Raw genomic sequence first — 25,583 nt, forward strand, 5'->3', positions numbered from 1 at the left:
CTCTACCAAGCATTTTAAACTCTCATGACTCCCAGTGCTGTGCTTGGCAGGATAACCTGGAAATTCCATGATAAAACATCTAATAATAAAAGATAAAGAACAGACATCCCAGTAAATACATGAGTGAGCTGCATGTAACTACAGTAAAAGAAAGCTGTGATCAATCAACATAACCTTACATTAATGAAGGCTGGATGTTATTCTACAAGCTACACAACTATTTGCACTAATTAAGAAGTACTGAATGTCTTTATGGGGCCCTAAGATGAGGGTCTTGAAACCACAGATATCAGTGACCAGAGATACACTCCCTCCATGCCATTCACATGAGCAAAAACCTGAACAAGCCACCCTCTCAGTGAAAAAGTGGAACTCATCAAGAGTTACTCCGCAACACAGGAAATCAACCAATAAGGGGAAAAGATGACACAAATGTAAGGCTCAAATTCTAATGCAGATAGAATATTAAAAGAAAAGAATTGTCAGGTAGAAGTGGGGCATGGTGGCACAAGCCATTAATTCCAGCACTTGGGAAGCAGAGGCAGGTAGATCTCTATGAGTTTAAGGGCAGCCTGGTCTATGTAGTGAGTTCCAGGGCTATGTAGAGGGACCCTGTGTCAAAACACATACCCCCCCCCCCAAAAAAAAAAGAATTGCCAGGTGGTCTGGAGTGATGACTCGGTGGTTAAAAGCACTTAGCTGGTCTTGCAAAGAGCCTGGGTTCAATTCCCAGCATGCACATGATAGTTCAAAACCATCAGTAACTCCAGTTCCAAGGAGAATCCTGGTGACCATGGACAGTGCATGCACATGGTACACATACAAGCAGGCAAAACACTATACATAAAAATTTTTCAAAAAAAAATGACAGGCAGTAGTAGCAAACACCCTTAATCCCAGCACTCAGGAGGCAGAGACAAGTGGATCTCTGTGAGTTCAAGGCCAGCGTGGTTTACAGAGCAAGTTCCAGGACAGGCTCCTAAGCTATACAAAGAAACCCTGTCAACATTGTCAGATACAAAATGAGTAGGTGTTTTCCCACCTGCCATTGTAAGACACAAATCTTCTTAGTTCTACATGTAAGACACTAGCCATATGAGCAATTATAAGATGCTGGTAGCTCAATCCATATCAGAGTAGATTTTTAACATCCCTGACCAGACAATACCTGGACTAAATAAGAAAAATAAATAAATAAGGTTTGAACAGCACAACTGGTGTAATTTATCAGAACTTTGAGCTCCACAGTTAGAGACATAACATGTCACTGCATAAATCTGATGCATGAGAGATACAGCAATCCTCAACACCAAAACCACATTACAAAAAAAAAAAAAAAAGTCTAATATCTGCTCACATAATTCTCTAAAATATAAAATTTAAATTAGAAAATGTCAAAGCATTTGATAAAGACAGTTGTGTCATTGGGACAAACATCTTGCAAGGCCACAGTCAAAGACTTGGTCCTCAGCCCACAGTGCATGGAAGCTAATATAGGCTTTAGGAAGTGTGGCCTCATAGGAGGTGTCAAGTCAGTGGAGTCACCCATGAAGGAACATGGGATCCCAGCCTCTGCCTTGCTCTTTGGCACCACTGCCGTAGGTGAAATGTTCTGCACACTGCACCAGGAGGCCCTGACTCATCACAGGACCAAATGCAACACAACCAACCCATCTCAGGCTGAGTCTCCAAGACGTGGCCCAGGAAGCTTTTATAAGCATCGTTGTAGGGTCAGAAAACTGATTGTCATGATGGTGTTTTCATTTTTAATTTGTGTGGGGATTTTGTCTTTATTTTATTTTTGGTTTTGGTTTTTTTTGCAAGCACATGGAGGTCAAAGGACAACAAAGGATTGGGAGTCAGGTCTTCCCGTCCACCACATGGACTCAGGTCATCAGGCTCAGCGGCAAGTGCCTTTACCACTGAGCACTGTATGCTGGCTCAATGTTCCCTTTCTTTTTGCTCTGTTAATAAATACACAGTTCTTTAAACTTAATAAAAACGGTCACTCCCAAAGTTGGTATTATGTTTACTATGAACAGGTAAAATTCCTCAAAGCAGAAATCAAAAGCCACCAGTATCACCAGGACCACGGGTATAAAGAAAGAACTTACTTCCAGGAGGTATATTTATCTACCAGGAAGGCACAGAGTTGCTAAACTGCATATCCAGTAAGTAGTAACTGAGAACAAATCCACACAGCACATACAGTTCACAACCCCTAATGTGAAGAAGCAACTGCAGAAATAAATCTGCTCTTACTAACAACATACAATATGTACACTATACCTTAAAACACCTAAGATCAATATAAAACTACAGAGAAACAAGGATTGACAAAACAAATATCATCAAAAAAATATCATCAAAAGCACAGAAAAGTGGAATGCACAGGACATCATCCTTTGTGGGAACTGCTTAGATCAAATCAGAAACAATGTATGTGGTAATATTTTATTTGTATGTTAATAAATAACGTTTGCCTGGAGATCAGAGGAAATAGCAAGCCATTTTAAGTAAACACAAAAATCAGGCAGTGGTAGCACACACCCTTAATCTGATCACTTGGCAGGCAGGGTCTCTGTGTGTTCAAGGCCATACTAGGAAACAGAGTAAAAATGGTGACACATGCCTTTAATCCCAGTATCAACCATAGAGGCCTGAAGGTCTGTACAGATAGGCAGTGACAAGGAAGTGAGGTAGCTGGGCTGAGCCAATGAGAGAGCAGAACAGCAACGCAATAAAGTCACAGGTAGACAGGAAGTAGCTCACTTTTTGGGAACTGCAGAGCTGGTGAGGTAAAGTTGGTTGGTGGTTCTCACTATTTCCCTGATCTCTAAGGCTTTCACCCTTATATGTGGCTCCATGTTTTTTATTTAATAAGACCACTTAGAAATTCGTCTACAAACGAATACCACTGTAAAACAGATACCAGTCTAGACAAAAGCAAGATCAACTTAACAAGAAGCCATGGAAAAAAGATGGGATACTGAGGGGCCTAGTACTTAGTGCAAGAGTCAGATTGCCCAGTCATAAGGGCAGGATTGAAACGGCCCGGGGTGGATCAATCTCTGGAGCCATCTATCTGCCCACAAGGACACTGTCGCAGCACCTAAACGCTGGCACCCCAGCACCCATAGCCACATCCTCTACGACAGTACTTAATGCTTAGTGAGTTTTAAAGTATGAAGATAGACAGACGAGTCCAGAGCTCAGTGCTATGCTCCCTTGTCCTCCACAGCCAGGCCATCAGCCACCACAGAGTGTAGGAACTGGGCAATCTCAGGACAACAGGAGAATCTGGGTGAAGGCAGCTCTGTCCCACAGCAGTCACTGTCCAATCCAAACTCAGCTGGACCACACAGCCAGCTAACACCTCTGCCCCACAGCTACCCTTGGGGCCCCACCTCAGAGGACACAGAAAGATACAACTCCAGCATGTTATCCATTTAGGGATTTGCCCATGTGCTTCCTCTTTTTCACTTTTTTGGTAATATTTGACTTTTTTCAGAAAATATATTGAAAACATTCATGTTTTCCTTTTTCTTTTGGGGGGTTTTGTTTCTTGTTTGTTTGTTTTGGGTTTTTTGGGTTTTTTGTTTGTGGTTTTTTGTTTGTTTGTTTGTTTGTTTGTTTGTTTTGAAACAGGGTTTCTCTGTGTGATTTGGGGCCTGTCCTGGCTCTTACTCTGTAGCCCAGGCTCGCCTCAAACTCACAGAGATCCACCTGGCTCTGCCTCCTGAGTGCTGGGATTAAAGGTGTGTGCCACCACCGCCAGGCAAGTCAAAGAATTTTTTAAGTATTTCTAAAAATGGGGCTGGAGGGATGGCTCAGAAGTTAAAAGCACTGCCTGCTCTTCCAGAGGAAGTGGGTTCAGTTCCACAGGGTGGCCTGCGGCTGTAACTTCAGTTCCAGAGTATCACATGCCCTCTTCTGACTTCCAAAGGTACTGCACACACATGGTATACAGAAATACATGCAGACAAAACACCCATATACATAAAGTAAATTAATTAAATTATTTTTAATAATCCATGACTTCAGAGGATACAACAAGGAGAGCAAGTAAAGAAATTAATTCACAACCTAGAAAAAAGTCAGCAACACAGATGAGAAAGTCAAGACCATGAATGAAAAATCCAGTAAACTAAAACTGTTAAAAGCCAGGTGGTGGTGATGATGCACACCTTTATTCCCAGCACTCAAGAGGCAGAGGCAGATAGATCTCTGTGAGTTTCAGGACAGACTGGTCTACACAGAGAGTTCCAGGACAGCCAAGGCTACACAAAGAAACCCTGCCTCAAAAAATAAATAATAAACAAATAAATAAATGTATGTTAGAAAAAATAACAAAAATAGAAATAAAATAATTCAATGAATCAAAGAAAACATCACCAACAGACCACACCAACAGAAGTTTGAGTGCTCCTTCACCATGCACAAAGCTACCTAGGGTCAATCTCCAGCATCAAATAAAGTGCACTGCTGTGATTCTAGCACTGAGGAGGAGGAGGAGGAGGTAAGAGCATCAGGAATTCAAAGTCAAAACCAGCCTCAGCTACTTTTTCGGACAGCTACACTACCTCAAAAAAAAAAAAAAAAAAAAAAAAAAAAGGTAGGCCAGGAAGAAAGGATGATAATAGCTTATCTGTACTCTGAGCATTCAAGATTCCAGAAAATCCCAAGTTTGAAGCCAGTCTAGGCTACACAGAGAATCTTGTCTTGAAAACAAAACAGCAAATACAACAAACATAATGGATACTTGTTGGCTCATACTTCTAATTTGTGAGATTATTCATGACAGTTAAAATATGACAGGGCATGGTGAAATAAACCTAGACCCTCAGCACCCAAGAGGTTGGAGAAGGAAGATCAGGAGTGTGAAGCTATCCTGGTCACAAAGTGTGGTGGCTTGAAAGAAAATGGCCCCCAAAGGGAGTGGCATTAATGGGAGGTGTGGCCTTGATGGGGAGGTGTGGTCTTGTTGGAGGAAGTACGTCACTGTGGAGGCGGGCTTTGAGGTCTCCTATATGCTCAAGCCACTCCCAGCTCATTCCCGTTGCCTGCTTGATGTAGACTCTCAGCTACCTCTCCAGCACCTGCAGTCAGCCTGCATGCAGCCATGTCCCACCATGATAATGAACTGAACCTCTGAAATGTAAACCACCCCAATTAAATGTTTTCCTTTACAAGAGTTGCCATGGTCATGGTGTCTCTTCACAGCAACAGAAACCCTAATTAAGACCTAAGACCCTGTCACTTCCACCCTAGCTCAGGGTGAGGCCAGGAGACCTGCCACTCTAGGCCTAAACAATGAGCTCCAGGTTGTGGGGAAAAAAAACTCTTTCAAACACCAAAATGAAGAGTGACTGAAGAAGACACCTGACACTGACCTCTGGCCTACGCACGCACACATGCACGCACGCACGGTGCATGTGCAAAAGCACCCACTGCATACCCACAGTGTAGAAGGAAAAGAACCACACAGTGAAAAGACCAGAGTGTATAACTCCATATCCTTCTCAAACTGTGGGGCTATGATCTCCAGTTTATAAGCCTACAACACAAGTTAAGCAGTACATATCTTAAAATAAGAATGGATAAGTAAGAGAACGGAATAAAAATTTAAATGCAATTTTCAGATACATGAAGATTTTGCAAAACATGCTTGTAGGCAAAGTATAAGGATGAAAATCATCACTTGCCTCTGATAAAGACAATGAACGGGAAGTGTTTATGGGCAAACTGGGTCTCACTAGTCAGAAACAGGAGAAGGATGTCACCTAAACATTTATCACCAAGAGACTCACCTGCAACCTTGCGATCTCTTCCCCAAACTTCTTCTGCTGCTTGGCCAAGATTGACTGGTGGTACTCAGCATTGGCTTGCATAATACACTGCTTTGCAGCCAGGGTGGGGAATACCTCCTGGAAATAAAAATACTGACCAGGGGAGAGTCCAACCACACAAACCATCACAGACAACAAGGATGCAGGAAGAGAAAGGAGAGGAGACAGAAATTACAATCACCCAGTAATGGTTTAGATAGGTTAGTCATTAGGTGTGAGCAGAGAAGACCTTGTGGTTTTGCAGGAATCGCCATCTATGAATTCATTTCTTTCAGTTAAAATTAAGGCTTGTTTGTTGTTTTAAACTGTTAAGTGAAGCCAAATCAGGTTTTTTGAAGCTCAGTCTATGGAGTAGGAAATCAGCATTTTTTTTTACAAGGAAGAAAGGAAGGCATGCATTGGAAAGAGTTGGGAAGTCCGTGGAGGAACACCAAGCCCAGCTTTAGTAGCTTTCTTAGCCCCTTACCCAGCCTTCAGGGACCTACACCACAGTTACTCACATATACTAATGAAACTGCTCTAGAGCTGACTGTTTCGTCATGTTTAAAAGACAAAAGACAGTAAGGTAAGTCCTCACTTAAATTCATATGCTGAGAGACTGTAAAAAAGATTATGGTAGCCAATAAAAAATAATTTAGTATCATATAAATATTAACATTTCAGTATTATATACTCAAAACTACATCCCAGACATACAAATGCACTAGTGACTGACTGTGATGATAAAGTGTAACTTTGCCCTAATTTATTTTTAAAATAACTATAGTCTAATGCACTTAAATCCAAACACAGGAACCAAGAAAGCCACTTGTCAAGTCGCATCCTGCAATCTCACTGCCTTTCTGAAGTACGTGGTATTTTTAAAAATCCAATAAATACACTGGGTAATTGTTACATAGAGAACCAAATTGCTACCATGAGTGTTCTCCGTCTGCTAGGAAAAAACCCCAGCACTGAGCCACTACTTACAGACATCCTGTTAGAACTAGAACTGAATTGCTGCTAATGGTGAAAATACCTCAGGAGACTTAGTGAAAGGAGAAATTCAAACACATTGTAGTCTGAAACTGTCGGTACTCAAGGAAGACTGGAGCATCTTGGTAAAGATGGTCCAAGAAGACCCAGGAATGCTGCAGAGTTGGCTTCCAAACCTTTGAGATGACAGGACTGTGACAGGATATGACAGTGTGCTATGCAGCCAAATATGGAGAGATTCTGAGTCCTACAAGCGTCCTGAGCAAACTTCTGAACTGGGGGAGGGACCAGTGGCAGTGCTGTGGATCGCACCCAGTCCTAGGTGCTAGCTAGGCAAGTGCCCAGTAATGATCTCAAGCCCACTGTGCCTTCAATCCATACATCTTGACATTAGCTCTCCACTGTTCACGTAGTGCTGGGCACCTTATATTTACTTTTAGCTGTACCCTATGTTTTCTATGGTTTCATAATTTATGAAGATCCCTGAATAACATAAACTCACAGATTCTCCTACAAACATCACCTGCTACCACAGATAACCAATTCCTTGTCCAACTATGAGTGAGAGCAGTTAAAATGTCCTTCATGCCAGGCAATGGTGGAGCATGGCTTTAATCTCAGCACTCAAGAGGCAGAGGCAGGTGGATCTCTGTGAGTTTGAGGCCAGCCTGGTCTCCAGAGCGAGATCCAGGACAGCTAGAGCTACACAGAGAAACCCTGTCTCGAAAAAACAAAAAAAGACAAGAAAAAGGAAAGTCCTTCTTTGCCGGTGTTTAAAGCATGACCTTAAGCACTCCAACTCTACTTGCCCAGTTGGTCACGTGTTTTGTCATTTATAAGACACCTCTGCACAGTCTTTTCCATCACCCCTCAGAAAAGCTTCCATTAAAGCAATGCTTCCTGTGGCATGTGGCGAGGACAGCTGCTTTTCCTTAGCCGTCCATTAGTGGCCAAATGTCCTATGCCTGCTGGTAAAACTTAACTCTAATCAAGGAATCAGATGGACTTAGGGTTTCTATCCTGTGTCTGTTTCTGCACTTTAAGGCTCACCCTTAAGAGAACAGGACAGTGATTAAAACTGTGAGTCATCAGCACGTTCCACACCCATGTTTCTTCCCACACTACCAACAATCAGGACGACACAATGATGGAGGACAGATGATTCGAGATTTCCACAAGAGTTTTAGCTCAGAAAAATAAATTTAGTGAAGAGTAAATAGAAAGACATCCCCTAAAAGAACAGTTCATGCATCTTAAAACTTAATATTCTAAAAACTATTCTTCAAATATTTCATTAAAATACCAGATTTCTTTGTTAAAACATACTTTTCAACTTGTTTGCCACCCATAAAAATATTCCCGCATGCAAAATAAAATAACCAAGTGTCCATGAAGACAGTAACTGACCTTGGGGAGAGTATCTTTGTACTGACACTGTTTGAAAGCATCACCAAAGTAATCTGCAGCCTGGTTTGCCAACTTAGCTATGATGGCATCTTTCATTTTATCTGGAATAAAATGTTAGTTAAATGATCATTGTAACTGAAGTACATGAGACAAGGGCCAGGAACAAACCTCAGCAGGTAAAGGTATGTACACACTGCACAACTTAGATAGCCTGCATCCCATCACCAGAACTCACATTTGAAGGAGAAAAACAAATCCTCCAAGTTGCCCTCTGACCTCCACACAAGCACCATGGCACACATGCACCTGCATTCTCTCCCATCCCACACACACACACACACACACACACACACACACACACACACACATAAAATAATAATAATAAAATAAATGAAATAACCCGATACATGGCTCGGCATAGACACACCTGGGACTGGAGCAATGGCTCAGCGGTTAAGAGCACAGACAGCTCCTCCAGAGGACCTAATTTCAGTTCCCAGCACCCACATGGCAGCTCACACCTGTCTAACTCCTGTTCCAGGGAATCTGATGCCCTCTTTTGGCCCCCAATAGTACCAAGCACACAACTGGTGCACATGCATAGAGCAACCAACCACACACCCACACATATTTAAAAAAAAAAAAAAAAAGACAAAAGTAAAATTTACACATCTGTCTAAAGAAATCCCCACTGATGAAATTGAAACGTCTACACAAAAAGTATTCCACAGGTAGCAAAACATGGTATGCAAGCCTATATATGTAACCCTAGTACTTTGTGCCTAAATCCAGAGGATCAGAAATTCAAAGCCATCCTTGGCTACATAGCAAGTTCCAGGCCAGCCCAGGCTACATAAGTAAATGTGCTGGCAGGTGCAGCAGAAGAAAGGAGGTGACGTGACATTAGTTATTCTCGAGTGTGGGGATTACCCCAACACAGGGGTGCTATGAGCTCTGTGAATACTCCAGAAAACACTACACTGCAGTCAAAAGGGGAATGTTCCTCCCCAATCCCACCATTTTCTGAAGTACAGTCTCACTCTGTAGCCCAGGATGGCTCCAACTCAGCCGAAGTCTAACTGCTTTGATTATAGGTATGAGTCACCACATACAGAATTTGGCGTGTGTATGTTTGTTTGTGACAGGGTTTCAGACTGTTGCCAGGCTAGTCTGAAACTCTATAGGTACCCTAGCATTACCTCAGTATCATGGCAATCACCCTGTATTGGCCTCCCAAGTGTAGGGATTACAGGCATGAGCCACCATACCCAACTAAATTGCCATTTTTTAGAAAAAAAAAAAAGTTGTGTTTACAATTCTTCCACAGTTTCAATTTCTCTGTGTTTAGACATTCAGTCTATATCTCTCACACTGACTTACATACCTTCACTGTTCTTCTCCCTAGTCACCAAGGATAGTGCCTGAATAGCTCTTCTTGTCACTTAAGTCTATTTTAAACAGGACTGCCTTAAAGAAGCCCTTCTTGCCGGGCGGTGGTGGCGCACGCCTTTAATCCCAGCACTCGGGAGGCAGAGCCAGGCGGATCTCTGTGAGTTCGAGGCCAGCCTGGGCTACCAAGTGAGTCCCAGGAAAGGCGCAAAGCTACACAGAGAAACCCTGTCTCGAAAAACCAAAAAAAAAAAAAAAAAGAAGCCCTTCTTGGTAGCTCAATGGTTAAGAGCACTTGCTGCTCAATCATGAAGAACAGAGTTCGAATCCCAGCGCCCACATCAAATAGCTCACAATGCCTGTGACTCTAGGCCCAGGAGACCCAAGCTCTTTTTTCACCTGCAGGGCACAGACACCTGAATACACACTTAAATCAAATCTTAAAGGAAATGATTCTTAACAAAGTAATTCAAATGCAGTGATCCCATAGCCATCCCACACCCAGGCCACCAGCCACTGCCACGTGAAGCATTCCCTCTTCCTCCAGTAACTCTCCCTCTGAAGAAAGCTTGACTACTCAAAGACCTCTTCTCACCCTACCTACATGGAACATACTATGAGCCAGTCATTATCTTGGTATAAAAGCCTAGCACTTGTTTTCACATGTAACACAGTAAACAAGAAATTGTAGTTACCTCTTGTGGCTTTTAAGAAAAATACTTCTTGAGCCTGGGCGAGCATAATAAGACTGAGGGTCCCAACAGTATCTGGAGATATGTCCACAGTAGGCTCTCGACTTAAGGCAGATAAAACTGTGTCTTTAATATGTAAAAAGGCACCACTAGCAAACTAGAAGGAGAGAAAAAAATTTCTTTACCATTGAGACTTAATTTCTACGGTTACACACAAACATCTACAGGCCGACTGAGAGGACAGTGACATCATGTCCATTCCCATACTGAGATCATCTCATTCACAGACAGGGGCCTCACCACAATTCTAGAGCAACAAAAAGTTTCACAAAGATTCAAAGCAAACTACAGGAGAGAGTCAAGTAAGAGAGTGGCCAAAGGCAGTCAGCATTAATTTATTAGATACACTTCTTTAAAACTTACCTAACGGATGAAGAGATAAAACACTATTCAAGTGGCTCTGTGTGTGTGTGTGTGTGTGTGTGTGTGTGTGTGTGTGTGTGTGTGTGTGTGAGAGAGAGAGAGAGAGAGAGAGAGAGAGAGAGAGAGAGAGAGAGAGAGAGAGAGAGCGCGAGCGCATGCTTGCAGGCCAGGCAGAGAGAGAGAGAGAGAGAGAGAGAGAGAGAGAGAGAGAGAGAGAGAGAGAGAGAGAGAGAGAGAGAGAGAGAGCGCGAGCGCATGCTTGCAGGCCAGGACAACCCCAGGTGTCATCCCTCAGGACCTCCACCCACTTCCTTTGAGTCAGGGTCTCTCATTGGTCCAAAGCTCACCTCAGAGGCTAGACTGGCTGGTGAGCAAGTCCTAGGGAATCGATTACAAGCATACACTTCCAAACCCAGCATCTACCGTGTCACTTTGGGGATCAAAACCCAGGTCCTTGGGCTTACAAGGCAAGTGCTTTCTTCATTGACTGAGACATTCCTCCAGCCTCTACTCATTTGTCTTTAGTACAACAATGTCCTTGCCTTTATCCAAATAAAGTCACCTTTCAAATAAGCACACTGGGCTTAGGAGACACCCCAAACGGCACACTCTAAGGCCAGCGATGACACTGACAGACATTTTCATCTGGCATTTACAACTTCCTAGTGAAATGCCCCCTTTATATTCTTCTTCCCAATTTTATTGTGTTGAGGTTACAACTAAAATTACTTTTATGAAACAAAGCAAGTTGAGAAAATAAAAAAAAAAAAAAAAAAGTCAAGTCAATCTGGAATTTTAAAGTGAGTTAGCTTGGTAGACCACACAGACAAAACTCAAAGTCACTGTGTTAACAAGACTATCACAGGGCCAGCAAGATGGCTCAATATGGAACAGTGCCTGTCACCAAGCCTCACATCCTGAGTTCAAGCCACAGGACCCACATGGTGGAAGGAGAATCCACTCCCACAAGTTGTCCTCTGACCTCCACACATGCTCAGCCATACTAATAGACACACACACTTTTTAAATAAAACTTTGAAAAAGATATCACATTGTTCTTTTATCTGAAACAAAAAATAAATAAAAACTGAGTAAATAATAAAGTGCCACAAAACAGCATGCCCTGTTAGCCGATGATTAGTCCCGAAGGTGGGAAACTATCCTAAGAACAGTCCAGGCCTGACCACATTTAAACACAACTTCTCCACAGTCTACAGTTAACTTACTTCTGGCCAAAAGTTCTTAATTTTGCCAAACCACTGGAATTTTGGATGTGCCTCACTCTGAGAAAACACACATACAATGTCTACCCATTTTTGAATGAAGTCATTTACTTATAGGAGGTTTTCCACAGATGTATGGCATTCGCCCCACATATTTCATCGTTGTTGTCCCATCAACATTCATTGAGCCTCTATTGTGTGCCAGGCACTGTGCTAGGGGCTGGGTGGGAGTACACAGTGAGGAAAAGCAGACATGGGCAATGGAGCAGTGCTTTAGTGCTGAGGTGTTGAAGGACTCGAGGATCAGCTGACTGCAGAGTGTCTGTCATGAAGGAGGCAGCAGCCATCATCTAAATGCCAACACTCCTGGAACCCAGCATGCATCCCTGTGTAGGAACTGCTTTCTGCATACCTGGTACTGCTTAGCAGCGGTTTTCAATCCTTCATCATTATCCAGGTTCTGCTCTGATGCAATCTGGCTAGCTAAGGCAGCACAATTGAACAACACACAGCTCTTCTCATATCCTAAGCTTGCAAGAGCTGTAAAAAAAATTGAGAAGGAAAAGTGTATCAGATTATTTTTCTTCTAAAGAAAACAACATTTCAATGAGAAATACCATGGCCTCTATCCCAGGGGCTCTCCCAAGACCTGCCTTCTCACCTATTGCAGGCCGACTGCCCATATTCCCACATTATGTCCATCATCAAAATCTCAAAAGATGAATAAGTTATTCTTTCTCTCCTTCTCTTTGTTCCCACATTTTTCTATAGTCAGGTTCAAATTGTAAAACTTATTTTTGTGTTATTTCTCACTTAATTACTTAAATTCAAATAAATCATTACCACTTTTCCATGGCCTCTCAAATTTTTATCTTCCCCCAACAATGCATGCACATGCACACACACACATACACACACACACACACACACACACACGAGCACACACACGAGCACACATGTGCGCACGCACACACCAGCCCCTACATCAACATAAGCGTACCAGTGCTTCTTTGATGGTCTTCCAGACCCCCCTCTCTCTGATGATGAATCTATACAACCTACATCCATCAGCATAACTATTTAATTTTAAAAAAGAAATGAACAAGTGTTGATGATGACAGAGATAAACTGTAACCTTTACTTGAAGGAATACAAAATACTGCAGTTCTATAGGAAATAATGTGTGGGTCCTCAAACACTTAAAATGATTCGTATGACCCAGAAATTCCTCTCCTGGGTATATGCCAAAAAGAATGCAGAGTCTCATCAAGGAATTTCTACACTTCTGTTCATGGCAGCACCACTCAAATAGAAACCTGAGTGACCACCAACCAATGGATGTGTAAACAAAATAATGTATGAACATTCAATAAAGTATTTATTAGTCAACTTCCAAGGAAGGAACCTACATGTAAGCCTTGAGGACATTACATTAAGTGAAATAAGCATCATGAAAGACTAGGATTCACTTACAGCAAATACTTAAGTGACTCACAGACAGCGGGTACCAAAGACAGGGCCAGGAGGCTGCTGTTTAATCAGCACTTCGGTTTTGGAGATCTATTTACAGTGTGAATGTACCCTCGCACTACTAAAAAACACGTACTTCAAAATGGTTAAAGCCGGACGGTGGTGGCGCACGCCTTCAGTCCCAGCACTCGGGAGGCAGAGCCAGGCGGATCTCTGTGAGTTCGAGGCCAGCCTGGTCTCCAAAGCGGGTTCCAGGAAAGGTGCAAAGCAACACAGAGAAACCTTGTCTCGAAAAACCAAAAAAAAAAAAAAAAAAAAAAGACCGACATGTAAGTCTACTTATATGCAGTACTTAGAACAGTAAAATACGGAGACAAGAGGATTAACATGTCTGCCAGAAGCTGGCAGGAAGAGGAAGAGAGGGGTGCGAAGTTACTGTTTAATGAGTACAATTTCAGTTCTGTAAGATGAGAGAGCTTTAAAACCAGATGGTACGATGACTGCAGAAGGCTGTAAGGATGCTAGCTAGTTTATGTCAGTTTGACATAAGCTAGTCATCGGAGAGGAGGAGCCTCACCTGAGAAAATGCCTCCACAAAAGGAACCTGTAGGCAAGCCTGTAATGTATTTTCTTAGTGATTGATGGGGAGGGCCCAGCCCATTGTGGGCTGATGATCCTGGACAAGCCATGAGGAACAAGCCAGTAAGCAGCACTCCTCCATGGCCTCTGCATCAGCTCCTGCCTCCACGTTCCTGCATTTGAGTTCCTGCCCTGACGTCCCTCAGTGATGGACTGTAACCTGGAAGTGTGGGCTGAAATAAACCCTTTCCTCCCCAAGTTGCTCTGGTCACAGTGTTTCATCACAGCATTAGTAACCCTAACCAGAACAGTAAGCATAATTAATACTATTTGAAACTGTACACTTACCATGATTGAGATGGTAGATTGTGTGTATTTTATCACAATTAGAAATAATTCTTTTAATCTACAATAGCTCCCAGTTACTTGTAAAATTTAGTCATAGTGTAACTCAACATCTTGTATCTAGTTCACCAGACACTGATCACCAAGCCAAACACTCAGAAGGCTTCCAACATAGAATAATGCACAGTCCATCTCAGAGAACCAGAGCAGTACGACAGCTGTCTACTCCACACAGTAGAACCAGGAAGTAGTCAGTGCCTCTCTGCAAGCAGCCAGTTCTCTATTTGTTCCCAAACCCATTCTGATCTCCTCTTCACTCACTCAGCAGACACACCAACTGCTCCAATCTGCATTCTAATTAACTATAAGAAAACAAAGTAACTCAAAAATAATAAATATTGTGAGGAAGTCCTGAGAAAAAATAAATGACCAAGGTAACATGGTGTGCACATCTGTATTCCCAGCATTTTGGGAAATGGAGGCAGATGAATCAGAGCTTCAGAGTCCTCCTTGGCTACATAAGAAGTTCAGGCCAGCCTAGACTACGTAAGACACTATCTCAGAAGAAAGGAAACTAAAACCTGAGCCCAGAATAAATGTCGGCAATTCCAACAAGTCAAAGATCAGATTTAACATCCTGAAAGAAACCTTAAGGCTGTACATGCAAAAAACAGTACAGTTATTGCTGTTGTCATTTCAGGGTAACCAGGTTAGCCAAGGCCAAGCTAAAATTGATCAACCTGCCTCCCCCTCCCAAGTTCTGGGGCTATAGAATGGTGGCCATGATCAAATCCAAACAGGATGTTTTTTAAGTTATTGGGTAAAATAACTCTAAAACTTGATCACAGCATTTTCTTTAAAAAAAAAAAAAAGGGGACAAAAAGTTGTGCCTGGACTCAGAACAACCAAACTCTGACTAATAAAGAATCCAAGGGGTGGGAGGTGGGGTGATAGAAAAAAAAAAATTAACTTCTTAGAGCTGAAGAATCAAGTGCTGCAACTAAAAGGACCAGCAATAAATGCTGTTGTGTTTCTCATAATATCTTTACCCCAGGCTGTCATCTGCCATTTTATTTTTATACTACCTCATAGCTCAGAAATTACAGATTACCTTTTGTTTCTGTGATTAGGCCTTATATTTTTCTAACTTTGTGATATCTCCTATAACATCTAAACAAACCAGCTTTTTAAAAAATAAATATTTTATTCTCCCTTTTCCATAGAGCACGTTCTTTCCTAGCATCCAACTCTGTTCTTGTTTGCCATAATCTCTTCTTCTATACTAAGTTTAAGAAAAGAACTCAGGGCCGAGCAGTGGTGGCGCACGCCTTTAATCCCAGCACTCAGGAGGCAGAGGCAGGCAGATCTCTATGAGTTCGAGGCCAGCCTGGGCTACCAAGTGAGTTCCAGGAAAGGCGCAAAGCTACACAGAGAAACCCTGTCTCAAAAAAAAAAACAAAACAAAACAAAACAAAACAAAAAAAAAAAAAAAAAGAAAAGAACTCAGTTATAAATAAAAAATTTTTCTGCCAAGCAGTGGTGGTGGTGGTGAACACCTTTAATCTCAACACTCGGGAGGCAGAGGCAGGCAGATATCTGTGAGTTTTTGAGGCCAGCCTGGTCTACAGAGCAAGTTCTAGGACAGCCAGGACTATACAAAGAAACCCTATCCCGATGGATGGATGGATGGATGGATGGATGGATGGATGGATGGATGGATGGATGGATGGATGGATGGATGGATGGATGGGTGGGTGGATAAATAATGTTTTCAAAAAGTCAAACAACTGTTAAAAAGAAAATAAAATTTAAATCACCTACTATCTTACCTCTTGAAAATAAAGTTTTTTCTATTTTCATTAAGTAACTACAGATGTGCTCACACATAGCTTTTTGCAAATTGCCACTGCACCTGCTCAGGCTATCTGGATGCAAGCTTCAAGGAGGAGTTGGAACTGGTTCTTTACCAAGTGTCTCTAGGAGCCCAAAGCAAAGGGTCCTAAAGTTGTACGATGCAGGCTGCTGAATTCAGTATTCCATGGGCACAGTTTAACATGTCACCACATACATGTCAGAGTGATCACTTATTCTTCTAAAATAACACCAGAGTCTGGCAAAAGTGCAGTAAGAGACTGTTGAAGGAAGGACATTCAATTTCTAATGTTAGCTACTAGAAATGACCCTAAGTTCACTACATAGCCTGGTCTACACAGTGAGGCCTGTCAAAACACAAAAAAGCACCTCTGCCTCCCTCCTGTATTTAGTTACGCTCTCCCTTGGCCTCCCACCAACCATCTCACTGACGTTTTCCTCGTCCCCTGCCATCAGCTCCTGACTCTGAGCTGCCAATCAGCTAAGTCACAACAGCACTAAAAATCCTTTTCTTCACCTTGGCTCCCAACTCTCCACAGTGTCGCCTTGGCCCTCAAGCCTGTAAATTTTCTGACACAAGAAAGCTACACTTGCAGATTACAGTTCCTCACACACACCCTCCATCCACCCCGCCTCTACCTGACAATCTGGCTTCTTCCAGACGTTCCCCTACCAAATCCATGCCGTTTCAACTCCACTTGACTGTCAGTGCCTCAGCCTGCATCATCCCCACCCCAACATTTCCTTTCTGTGGCACCAGGCATACTCTACTGCATATCCACCTTTAACATGCCCCCCAACTGTTCTAGCATGGAACCAAGTGTCAGGACCACCATTCACTTGCATGATCATGTTTTTTCCTGGTCCTCCATGGTCCAAATGCTTTTTCTCAACTTCACCCTACTTCTGGCTCCTGCATGCTTTTGCCTATAATCTGTCGAAGGGAAATGAATGTTTATCAATGAGTAACTGTTACCAAATCTAGAACTCTCTCTCTCTTCTACACTTCAAATCTACTATTTCCAAATGTCAGAGAGATGCTTACACAGAAGTAGCCTAAATGCCAAATTCAACCTATCAAAAACTAAATATCCAACAGGTCAAATCTCAGGGTCAACCCTTATCTCCTCCTCATCCCTCTGACAGGCAATAAAGCCTGTCAACTTTACCTCTCAGAATTCCTTCCAAGCCCAATCCTTCTCTGACCATACCCACTACCTAGTCTAGTCTCACCATCTCACAGATCTCTCAAATGGTCTGTTTCTCTAGTCCTGGAGGCAGGCTCTCTGCATTCCTATCTCAGCTCCTTTAAAGCCTAGCCACATACCCTTCACAAGTCACTTAACCTTCCCAAGCCAAATATACTCAACTAGCAATGAAAGTGCCTTTCCTGATTGGGTTCCTGGGGACTTTAGCAACATAATACATATGAAGCCCTGGGTACAATAATGACTGGCTATTAATACATAAGTGTGAAAGTACAAATTCAACAGCACATTTGTACCTCTTCACAATCTTTGTTCCATTACAATCACCTTCCAAAATCCAATTCAACCTATGGTTTCTAGCCATAACAACAATTATTACATTGATCACATCTTATATAGAACACATTATATAATGTTATAACATTCCTATTTTCTCACCTATACATAAGATATACACATATATTTACTTAAGTATATCTATATACACATAGACACACACACACACACACACACACACACACACACACACATCTTACAAGCTATTTAGTATATTCTGTATCTTTTGTTGTTGTTGTTGTTGTTTTTGAGAAGGGTTTCTCTGTGTAGCCCTGGCTGTCCTGGAACTCACTATGTAAACCAGGCTGACCTCGAACTCAGAGATTCACCTGCCTCTGCCTCCCAAGTGCTGGGATTAAAGGACCCCCCACTGACTAGCTGCTGTATCTTATATAATGTATATCTACTATATAAAATATACACACATCATATAATATGTTTATAAAAATATGGACATCATATAATGTGTATATACAAATATACTATAGCTTATACATAGTAACAACATGATTACTTATTATTCACTGCAATTAATACTTAATGAACACTGTTTAAAGACTTGAAACATTTCACTCTTTTAACCCACACAGTATCTCCCTCAAGTAAATATTATTTCCGTTTTTCAGATGAGGAAACTAAGGCTTGTACTGTCTGATCAAAATGCCCTCACCTTCTGACCTTGGTTATGTTTGCACAAACTCATTCTTCAAAACCTAACTTGTTGCTTGCTTTCTACAGGTAGAATTAACTTCTTGCTCATCTATACTCCCATGAGATTTTATAGCCATGCCTCAGTGACTTCAACATGTTCTGGAGAACATGTTTATTGTTGTGCATGTAGTTACACAAAGTAAGACAAGTACAGTATCACCAGACAACAATCGTATGTGGCCACCATCATACATGTAGTCTCTCATGGATCAAAACATCATTCGTGGTGCATTCTACACATATGTATACATAGTACATTTCAGAGATAACTATCTTCACAACCAAACTGAACACAAATGCCTTATGCATCTTTGTAACTAGGACAGTGCCTGGCAAGGCATGGGCTCTGCAAATATTTTGAAATTACATTGGATTAGAAATTGAAGTTAAAAAAAAAAAAACGAGATTTTTTTTAAAAGAAAAACTTTAGTACTCACAGGAGTCATTAGGACAGCAACTTTAAAAATCTAAAAGCAGTAAAAATGCTCAAGGCAAGTCTATAATTTTTTATTAAAAATTACATACCCAATTTTACAGATCCTCCAAAAAGGGAACCTTTATCAAAAGCATCCTTCCACGTAAATGTCAAGCAGATCTAGAATAAAGGAGAGGAAACAAACCTGTTAATACTGAAGAAAACCCAGGGAGGAGAGGGACAGAGCTCCTGTGCACCTGCCACTCTAGCCAGTGACCCTTTTCCTTCCTACGAACTTTTTTTCCTTGTAAAATACTAGCATTAAGATATTTAAAGCCAGGCACTTGGGAGGCAGACCCAAGCAGATTTCTGTGAGTTCAAGGCCAGCCTGGTCTACAGAGCGAGTTCCAGGACAGCCAGGGCTACACAGAGAAATCCTGTCTCAGAAAAAAAAAAATGTATAAGTGCTTTTTAAAAGTAATTTTGTTTTCATGTGTCAGGGGGAGAGAAAAAGGAAGAGGAGGAGGGGCCCTAGAATCCAGGAAAGAGTATTGGATCCCCAAATGTGGAATTATAGATGGTTGGGAACCTAGGCAAGAGAGGTAAACACTTAATAGCTCAGCCATCTCTTCAGACCCACAAAGCACTTTTCTTCTACCATTTAAGATCTAGAAGTACTACATACTTTAAATACTTTCATTAAGTCTCCCACATAAATCCATAGAAACTATCAGCATTTTCAACAACTACCCATAAAGTCAAAGTAAGGCTGACATTCTTATATATTAAAGACATTCTTATATCTTAAAAATACAAGTGTATTTTATACCAATAATTTTTAAAGCACTAAACAGAGTACTTACTGAATGAATAATTACCTTCCTTATCAATTTTGTAAAAGCCAAAGAAAGGTGAGCATGACAAGCACAGGCCTTTAACCCCAGCACTCAGGAGGCAGAAGTATATGGATCTCTGATTTCAAGGCAAGCCTGGTCTACATAGTAAGTTCCAGGACAGCCAGGGCTATGTAGAGAGACCTTGTCTCAACTCTCTGCCCTCTTTAAAAAAAAAAAAAGCCCAGGGGGAAAATAGCAGATTATTTCCAACTATATACAGATCCTATTGGTATAAAATACAGATTAACACTCTGGACTGAGGAATTCAGGAGAATTTTCAGAAGGACAAGGATTCACATCAGACAGATCTCAGGACTTCTCATTTATATAAAACTCCACAAAAGCCTAAACATAGTAAAGACACATTATTGACTTCAATGAAATGGTACCACATAAGAGGAGGAAGTGACCTGCCATCACCACACAACTTTATAATAAAACTAATAGCTTACCTGATTTTCTGAAAATGGGAACTTGGGTTCAATGGAACAAATCTGATCATAATATCTAAAAAAGAGAAAGATTAATTATTAGCAGGGTAAAATAACATAAATTTATAAGAGCCCAGCTGATTTATATATATAAGGGCTGGAGAGATGGCTCAGCAGTTAAGAGCACTGGCTGCTCTTCAGAGGGCCTGGGTTCAACCCAGAACACACATGCTGTCTCACAACCATCTATAACTCTAGTTCCAGGAGAATTCTGGACTCTGACATCCTTTTCTGGCCTCTGTAGGTACCAGGCATGCTTATGGTACACATACATGCATGCAAAACACCCAAACACATAAAATCAAAATAATAAACTTTTTTAAAAGAATATACCATAACTATTTATGGTGGTTTGAATGAAAATGGTCCCCACAGGCTCACAGATTTGAATGTTTTATCATTAAGTAGTGGTACTACTTGAGAGAGATTAGGAGGTGAGACCTTGCTGGAGTAGTAGCCTTGTTGAAGGAAAAGTGCAGCGCCCCCCACCCACCCACCCCCTTTGGGAGTTTCAAAAGCCCAAGTAAGTGCCAGTGTCTCTTCCTGCTGCCTGCAGATCAGACGTAGAACTCTCTGCTAGCTCTCCAACACCAGGTTGCCTGCTTGGTACCATAATTCCCACCATCGTGATAAAGGACTGAATCTCTGAAATTGTAAGCAATCTCCATTTAAATGTTTTCTTTTATAAGAGCTGTCATGGTCACAGTGTTTCTTCACAGCAATACAATACTAAGACACTATTTGTCCCCAACTACAGTGGCCCACAAATCCAATTTAACCATTTGCTGTAAGGTCACTAAACACAGTCCTTTAACAATTAAACCACACAATAAATTGTGCACAATGAAGAGCTACACTAAAGATGAAAAAGGATACTCATTACCACAGACAAACAACCATCTAGTATTATTGAGTAAAAGGAAATAAACACCTATTTGAAAACTCTGTATTTTTTTTCCCAGTTTTTCAAGACAGGGTTTCTCTGTGTACCCTGGCTATCCTTGAACTCACTATATAGACCAGGCTGGCCTCAAACTCACAGAGATCCATCTGCCTCTGCCTCTCAAGTGCTGGGATTAAAAGTGTATACCACCACCTGACAACTTTGTATTTCTTAAAATACTTTATTAAGATGACTATGTTTGTTCTGGTGTGACAGCTCACACCTTTAATCCCAGTACTGGAGAGACAGAGGCAGAGGCAGAGTTTCAGAACAGCCATGGAGCCTTTAAAAATTTTAAAAAGGGGGCTGGAGAGATGACTCAGTGGTTAAGAGCACTGACTTCCAGAGGACCTGGGTTCAATTCCCAACAGTCACAGTTGTCTGTAACTCCAATATCTGACACCCTCACACAGACATACATGCAGGTAAAACACCAACATGCACAAAATAAATAAATTTTTTTTAAAAATTAAAAAGGTTGACTGATGTGTGCTCTTGTACACTAGTTTAATCAAACACTGATTGGCCAGTAGCCAGGCAGGAAGTATAGGCGGGGCAAGCAAGGAGAATTCTGGGAAGAGGAAGGGTTGAGTCAGGAGTCACCAGCCAGACACAGAGGAAACAAGATGTCAAGGCAGAAAAGGTACCAAGCCATGTGGCTAAACATAAATAAGAATTATGGGTTAATTTTAGTGTAAGAGCTAGTCAGTAATAAGGCTGAGCTAATGGCCAAACAGTTATAATTAATGTAAGCTTCTGAGAGATTATTTTATAAGCAGGCCACAGGACTGTGGGGGCCTGGCAGGACCAGAGAAACCTTCTGACTACAGTTGGCTGTATCTATGTCCATTAGAGAAGTTCATGTATCTGGTCAACTGGTTAACGACAGATCTACTGACTTTCAGACATTTTAGGTATGTCCATTAGTGACACACACACAGCTCCCAAAAGCTTACAAAGCACATCCACTTCAGGTATACCAATCCAAAAGCCTTCTTTCTTGTTCTCTGCAGTGTATGTTCTACACAGTAGCCAACATCTCACATAATGAAGCAAACTGACCCATGCCCAAGCCACTGCTCAGGGTGAGCCTTTAGCTAGCAATCAGAGAACAGAGGAAAGTCAAAGTCATACTTTCTGACTGGCCTCCTCCCTTCACTTATTCCTGTCTACAAACCCTAACCTTCATCATGACTAACTCTCCAGTGATTACTTCTGGGGAAGGTTTCGAGAAGGCAAGAGAGGCAGAAAGCAACATGTCTGACTGGTATGGCAATAAGTCTGACTGCAAACTGAAAGACCTGAGCATTCTGTAAACACATACGGCTAATAGGAACCAGTTATCTCACTGTCAGAGGAAAGAATCCTAAACACTGGGAGGGGCAGGGCTGAAACAAACTGTCTGTCATTCTGGACTGGACTTGAAGTATCAGTGTGAACTCATTTTTGTAGCGCCGTAGAGATAAACAAGAACAACTAAAAATGTGTATTATACATTTCCTAAATACATATGCTGGAGGGCCTGGGCACAATGACACCTCACAGGAACAAGAAGCACACTTAGTGTCCTGTTGATAATGTCCCGCACTAGCAGTGCTCCTTAGAGAAATGAATGCAATTGGGAAAACAAAAGACTCAAGCTGAAAAGTGACAGAGACATGAAAAACAAAAACCACAACGAGCCACAAGGAGCTAGTTTTAAGGGCGCCTAACAGTCAAGTGCAGAAAACAGTGAAGCGGGAGCTGCAGAGGCCTCAGTCATTAAAGTGCCTGTGACGCAAACACGGGGAGTGGGATCCCTACTGTAACCTCAGCCTAGGGACCCTGAAGCTTCAGCCAATGAGAGACTGTCTCAAGACACAAAGCTGAGGTCAGGAGAGATGGCTTAGCAGTTAAGGCACTGATTGCTCTTGAGGGGACTTGGGTTTGATTAAGCACCCACATGGTGGCTCACAAACAACTTCAACTCCAGTTCCAGGGCAGTGAGTGCCCTCTTCTGGTCTCCATTGGGCACAAGGCATGAATGTGGTGCACAGACATATATGCAGGCAAACACCCATGTGCTTAAAATAAAAAAATAAATAAATTTTAAAGAAAAGAAAAATGAATAATGTGGGTGGCACTAGAAGAATGGCACCCAAGGTTGACTTCTGGCCTCCACGTGAATGTGCACATATGCACACAGGCCCGTGCACATATGCACCCACACACCAAATAAATAAATCACACTGACAAATCACAATCCACTGAAGAAAATAACAGTATTCTGAAGTAAAGAAACAGGTGACCAGAAACAGTTCTATATACTGTGCAATGCCAACTAGTAAATCTTTCCCTACAGTATATTTGGTTGTGGTAATATTCATCAATGGATACAAAAAATAATCAAAGCTTTGCATGTACAAATCCCTGGACTCAATCCCTAGCATTATATAAATTAGAGGCAGTGTTGCACAGCTGTAACTTCAGCACTGGGGAGGTAGAGGCAGGAGGATCAGAGTTTGAGGCCGTAATAAAATAGTAATAAAAGTTTGATGCAATAATCTCTACAAGCACTTATTAATGAGTACACATACTCAGTAACTAGGGTCACAGAACCTGGCAAACAGTATCTTAACCAAGTAATAGAAACCCAAGCTGTCACATGGCATTACACTCCTCCTAATATACCTGGAAAGCAGCGCTGGTCCACCAGCACACAACCATTCAAGCCACAAGGAAATCTGACACAAAACCTTACCACGGGGAGCCAGAAATGGTGACATGTGCCTTTAATCACAGCACCTAGGATTTCTGTGAGTTCAAAATAAGCCTGATCTATACAGTGAGTTACAGGACAGCCAGGGCTACCTAGAGAAACCTTGTCTCCAGAGAGAGGAGAGAGAGAGGAGAGAGGAGAGAGGAGAGAGGAGGAGAGAGGAGGAGAGAGGAGGAGGGAGAGAGGAGGAGAGAGAGAGAGAGAGAGAGAGAGAGAGAGAGAGAGAGAGAGAGAGAGAGAGAGAGAGAGAGAACGAACACACCTTATCAAGGGACATTCTGCAAAGTAACTGTGTTCTTCAAAAAATGCCAAGGTCATGGGCAGGATGTAGTTCACTAGCCTAGCATTTTTTAAAAAGATTTATTTATCCATGTATTTTTTGTTTGTTTGTTTTTTCGAGACAGGGTTTCCCTGTGCAGCTTTGGTGCCTGTCATGGATCTCACTCTGTAGACCAGGATGGCCTTGAACTCACAGAGATCTGCCTGGCTCTGCCTCCCGAGTGCTGGGACTGAAGGCGTGCGCCACCACCGCCCGGATTGTTCATGTATTTTATGTATACATCTTCATGCACCTCAGAAGAAGGAATCTGACCCCATTACAAATGGTTGTGAGACAAAAGGAAAACTGTTCAGACTGAAGGACATTAAAGAGGCATTAGTAATTGAAGCAATGAACTGAAAGGAAACCAGGTCCAGACCTGTAAACCTCACTACTGGAGTATCAGCAAAACTTAAATTGGACAGATTAAATGAAGTCAGCCAGCTTCCTAATTATGAAAGACATGGCTGGGTTATATAAGAAAATGCCCTCATCCCTAGGAACAAATTTTAAGCATTAAAACCTTTTGATGGTTTACTGTCATGGTAGTGAAGGAGATGTCCCCCATGGCCTCAGGCACTTGAACACTTGTCCCCAGTTGGTGAGGTTTAGGAGGCTTAGGAGGTGTAGCTTTGCTGGAGGTAGTATGTCACCGGGCGGTCTTTGATATTTCAAAGCCTCTCACCATTTCTCATGTGTTGTGGTGATACTGTGTTCCCCAAAATATCGTGTACCCTAATAAACTTCTCTGGGGTCAGAGAACAGAACAGCCACTAGATACAGAGGCCAGAAAATGGTGGCACGCACACCTTTAATCCTAGCATTCTGAAGGCAGAGATCCATCTAGATCTCTGTGAGTTCAAAGCCACACTGGAAACGGCCAGGCATGGTGACTCACGTCTTTAATCCCAGGAAGTGATGGCAGAAAGCAGAAAGGTATTTAAGGCGTGAGGACCAGGAACTAGGCCTGGCTAAGCTTTTAGGCTTTTGTAGGCCTGGCTAAGCTTTTAGGCTTTTGAGCAGCAGTTCAGCTGAGATTCATTCTGGATGAGGAAACATTCCAGTCTGAGGAAACAGGATCAGCTGAGGAACTGGCAAGGTGAGGTGTCTGTGGCTGGTTCTGTTTCTCTGATCTTCCAGCGTTCACCACAATACCTGGCTCCAGGTTTGACTTTATTAATAAGACCCTCTAACAATTTGTGCTACAATGTGCTCTCTCCCTGCCTGTGGATCAAGATGTGAGCCCTCAGCTTGCTGCTGCAGGTGCCTTGCCTGATGCTTC

At 42.1% G+C, this 25,583-nt stretch overlaps 1 protein-coding gene across 2 annotated transcripts in view; it reads right to left on the reverse strand.

Annotated features, from left to right (window-relative positions):
• Pdcd6ip (programmed cell death 6 interacting protein) overlaps positions 1 to 25,583 on the reverse strand; it is a 57,994-nt gene that overhangs the window by 20,863 nt on the left and 11,548 nt on the right. Inside the window, exons 2-7 of one of the 2 annotated variants that reach the window (XM_006970267.4) lie at positions 20,243 to 20,297; positions 19,005 to 19,074; positions 12,371 to 12,498; positions 10,316 to 10,469; positions 8,232 to 8,332; positions 5,811 to 5,927 (exon numbers count right to left, since the gene is read on the reverse strand). In XM_006970267.4, the coding sequence (XP_006970329.1) occupies positions 5,811 to 5,927; positions 8,232 to 8,332; positions 10,316 to 10,469; positions 12,371 to 12,498; positions 19,005 to 19,074; positions 20,243 to 20,297 (625 nt within the window). Of the gene's footprint in view, positions 1 to 5,810; positions 5,943 to 8,231; positions 8,333 to 10,315; positions 10,470 to 12,370; positions 12,499 to 19,004; positions 19,075 to 20,242; positions 20,298 to 25,583 lie in introns of both variants that reach the window. The other variant, XM_006970266.4, reaches the window with a different exon arrangement.

The sequence above is a fragment of the Peromyscus maniculatus genome, chromosome 7 (assembly GCF_049852395.1).
Source record: "Peromyscus maniculatus bairdii isolate BWxNUB_F1_BW_parent chromosome 7, HU_Pman_BW_mat_3.1, whole genome shotgun sequence".
NCBI lineage: Eukaryota > Metazoa > Chordata > Mammalia > Rodentia > Cricetidae > Peromyscus > Peromyscus maniculatus.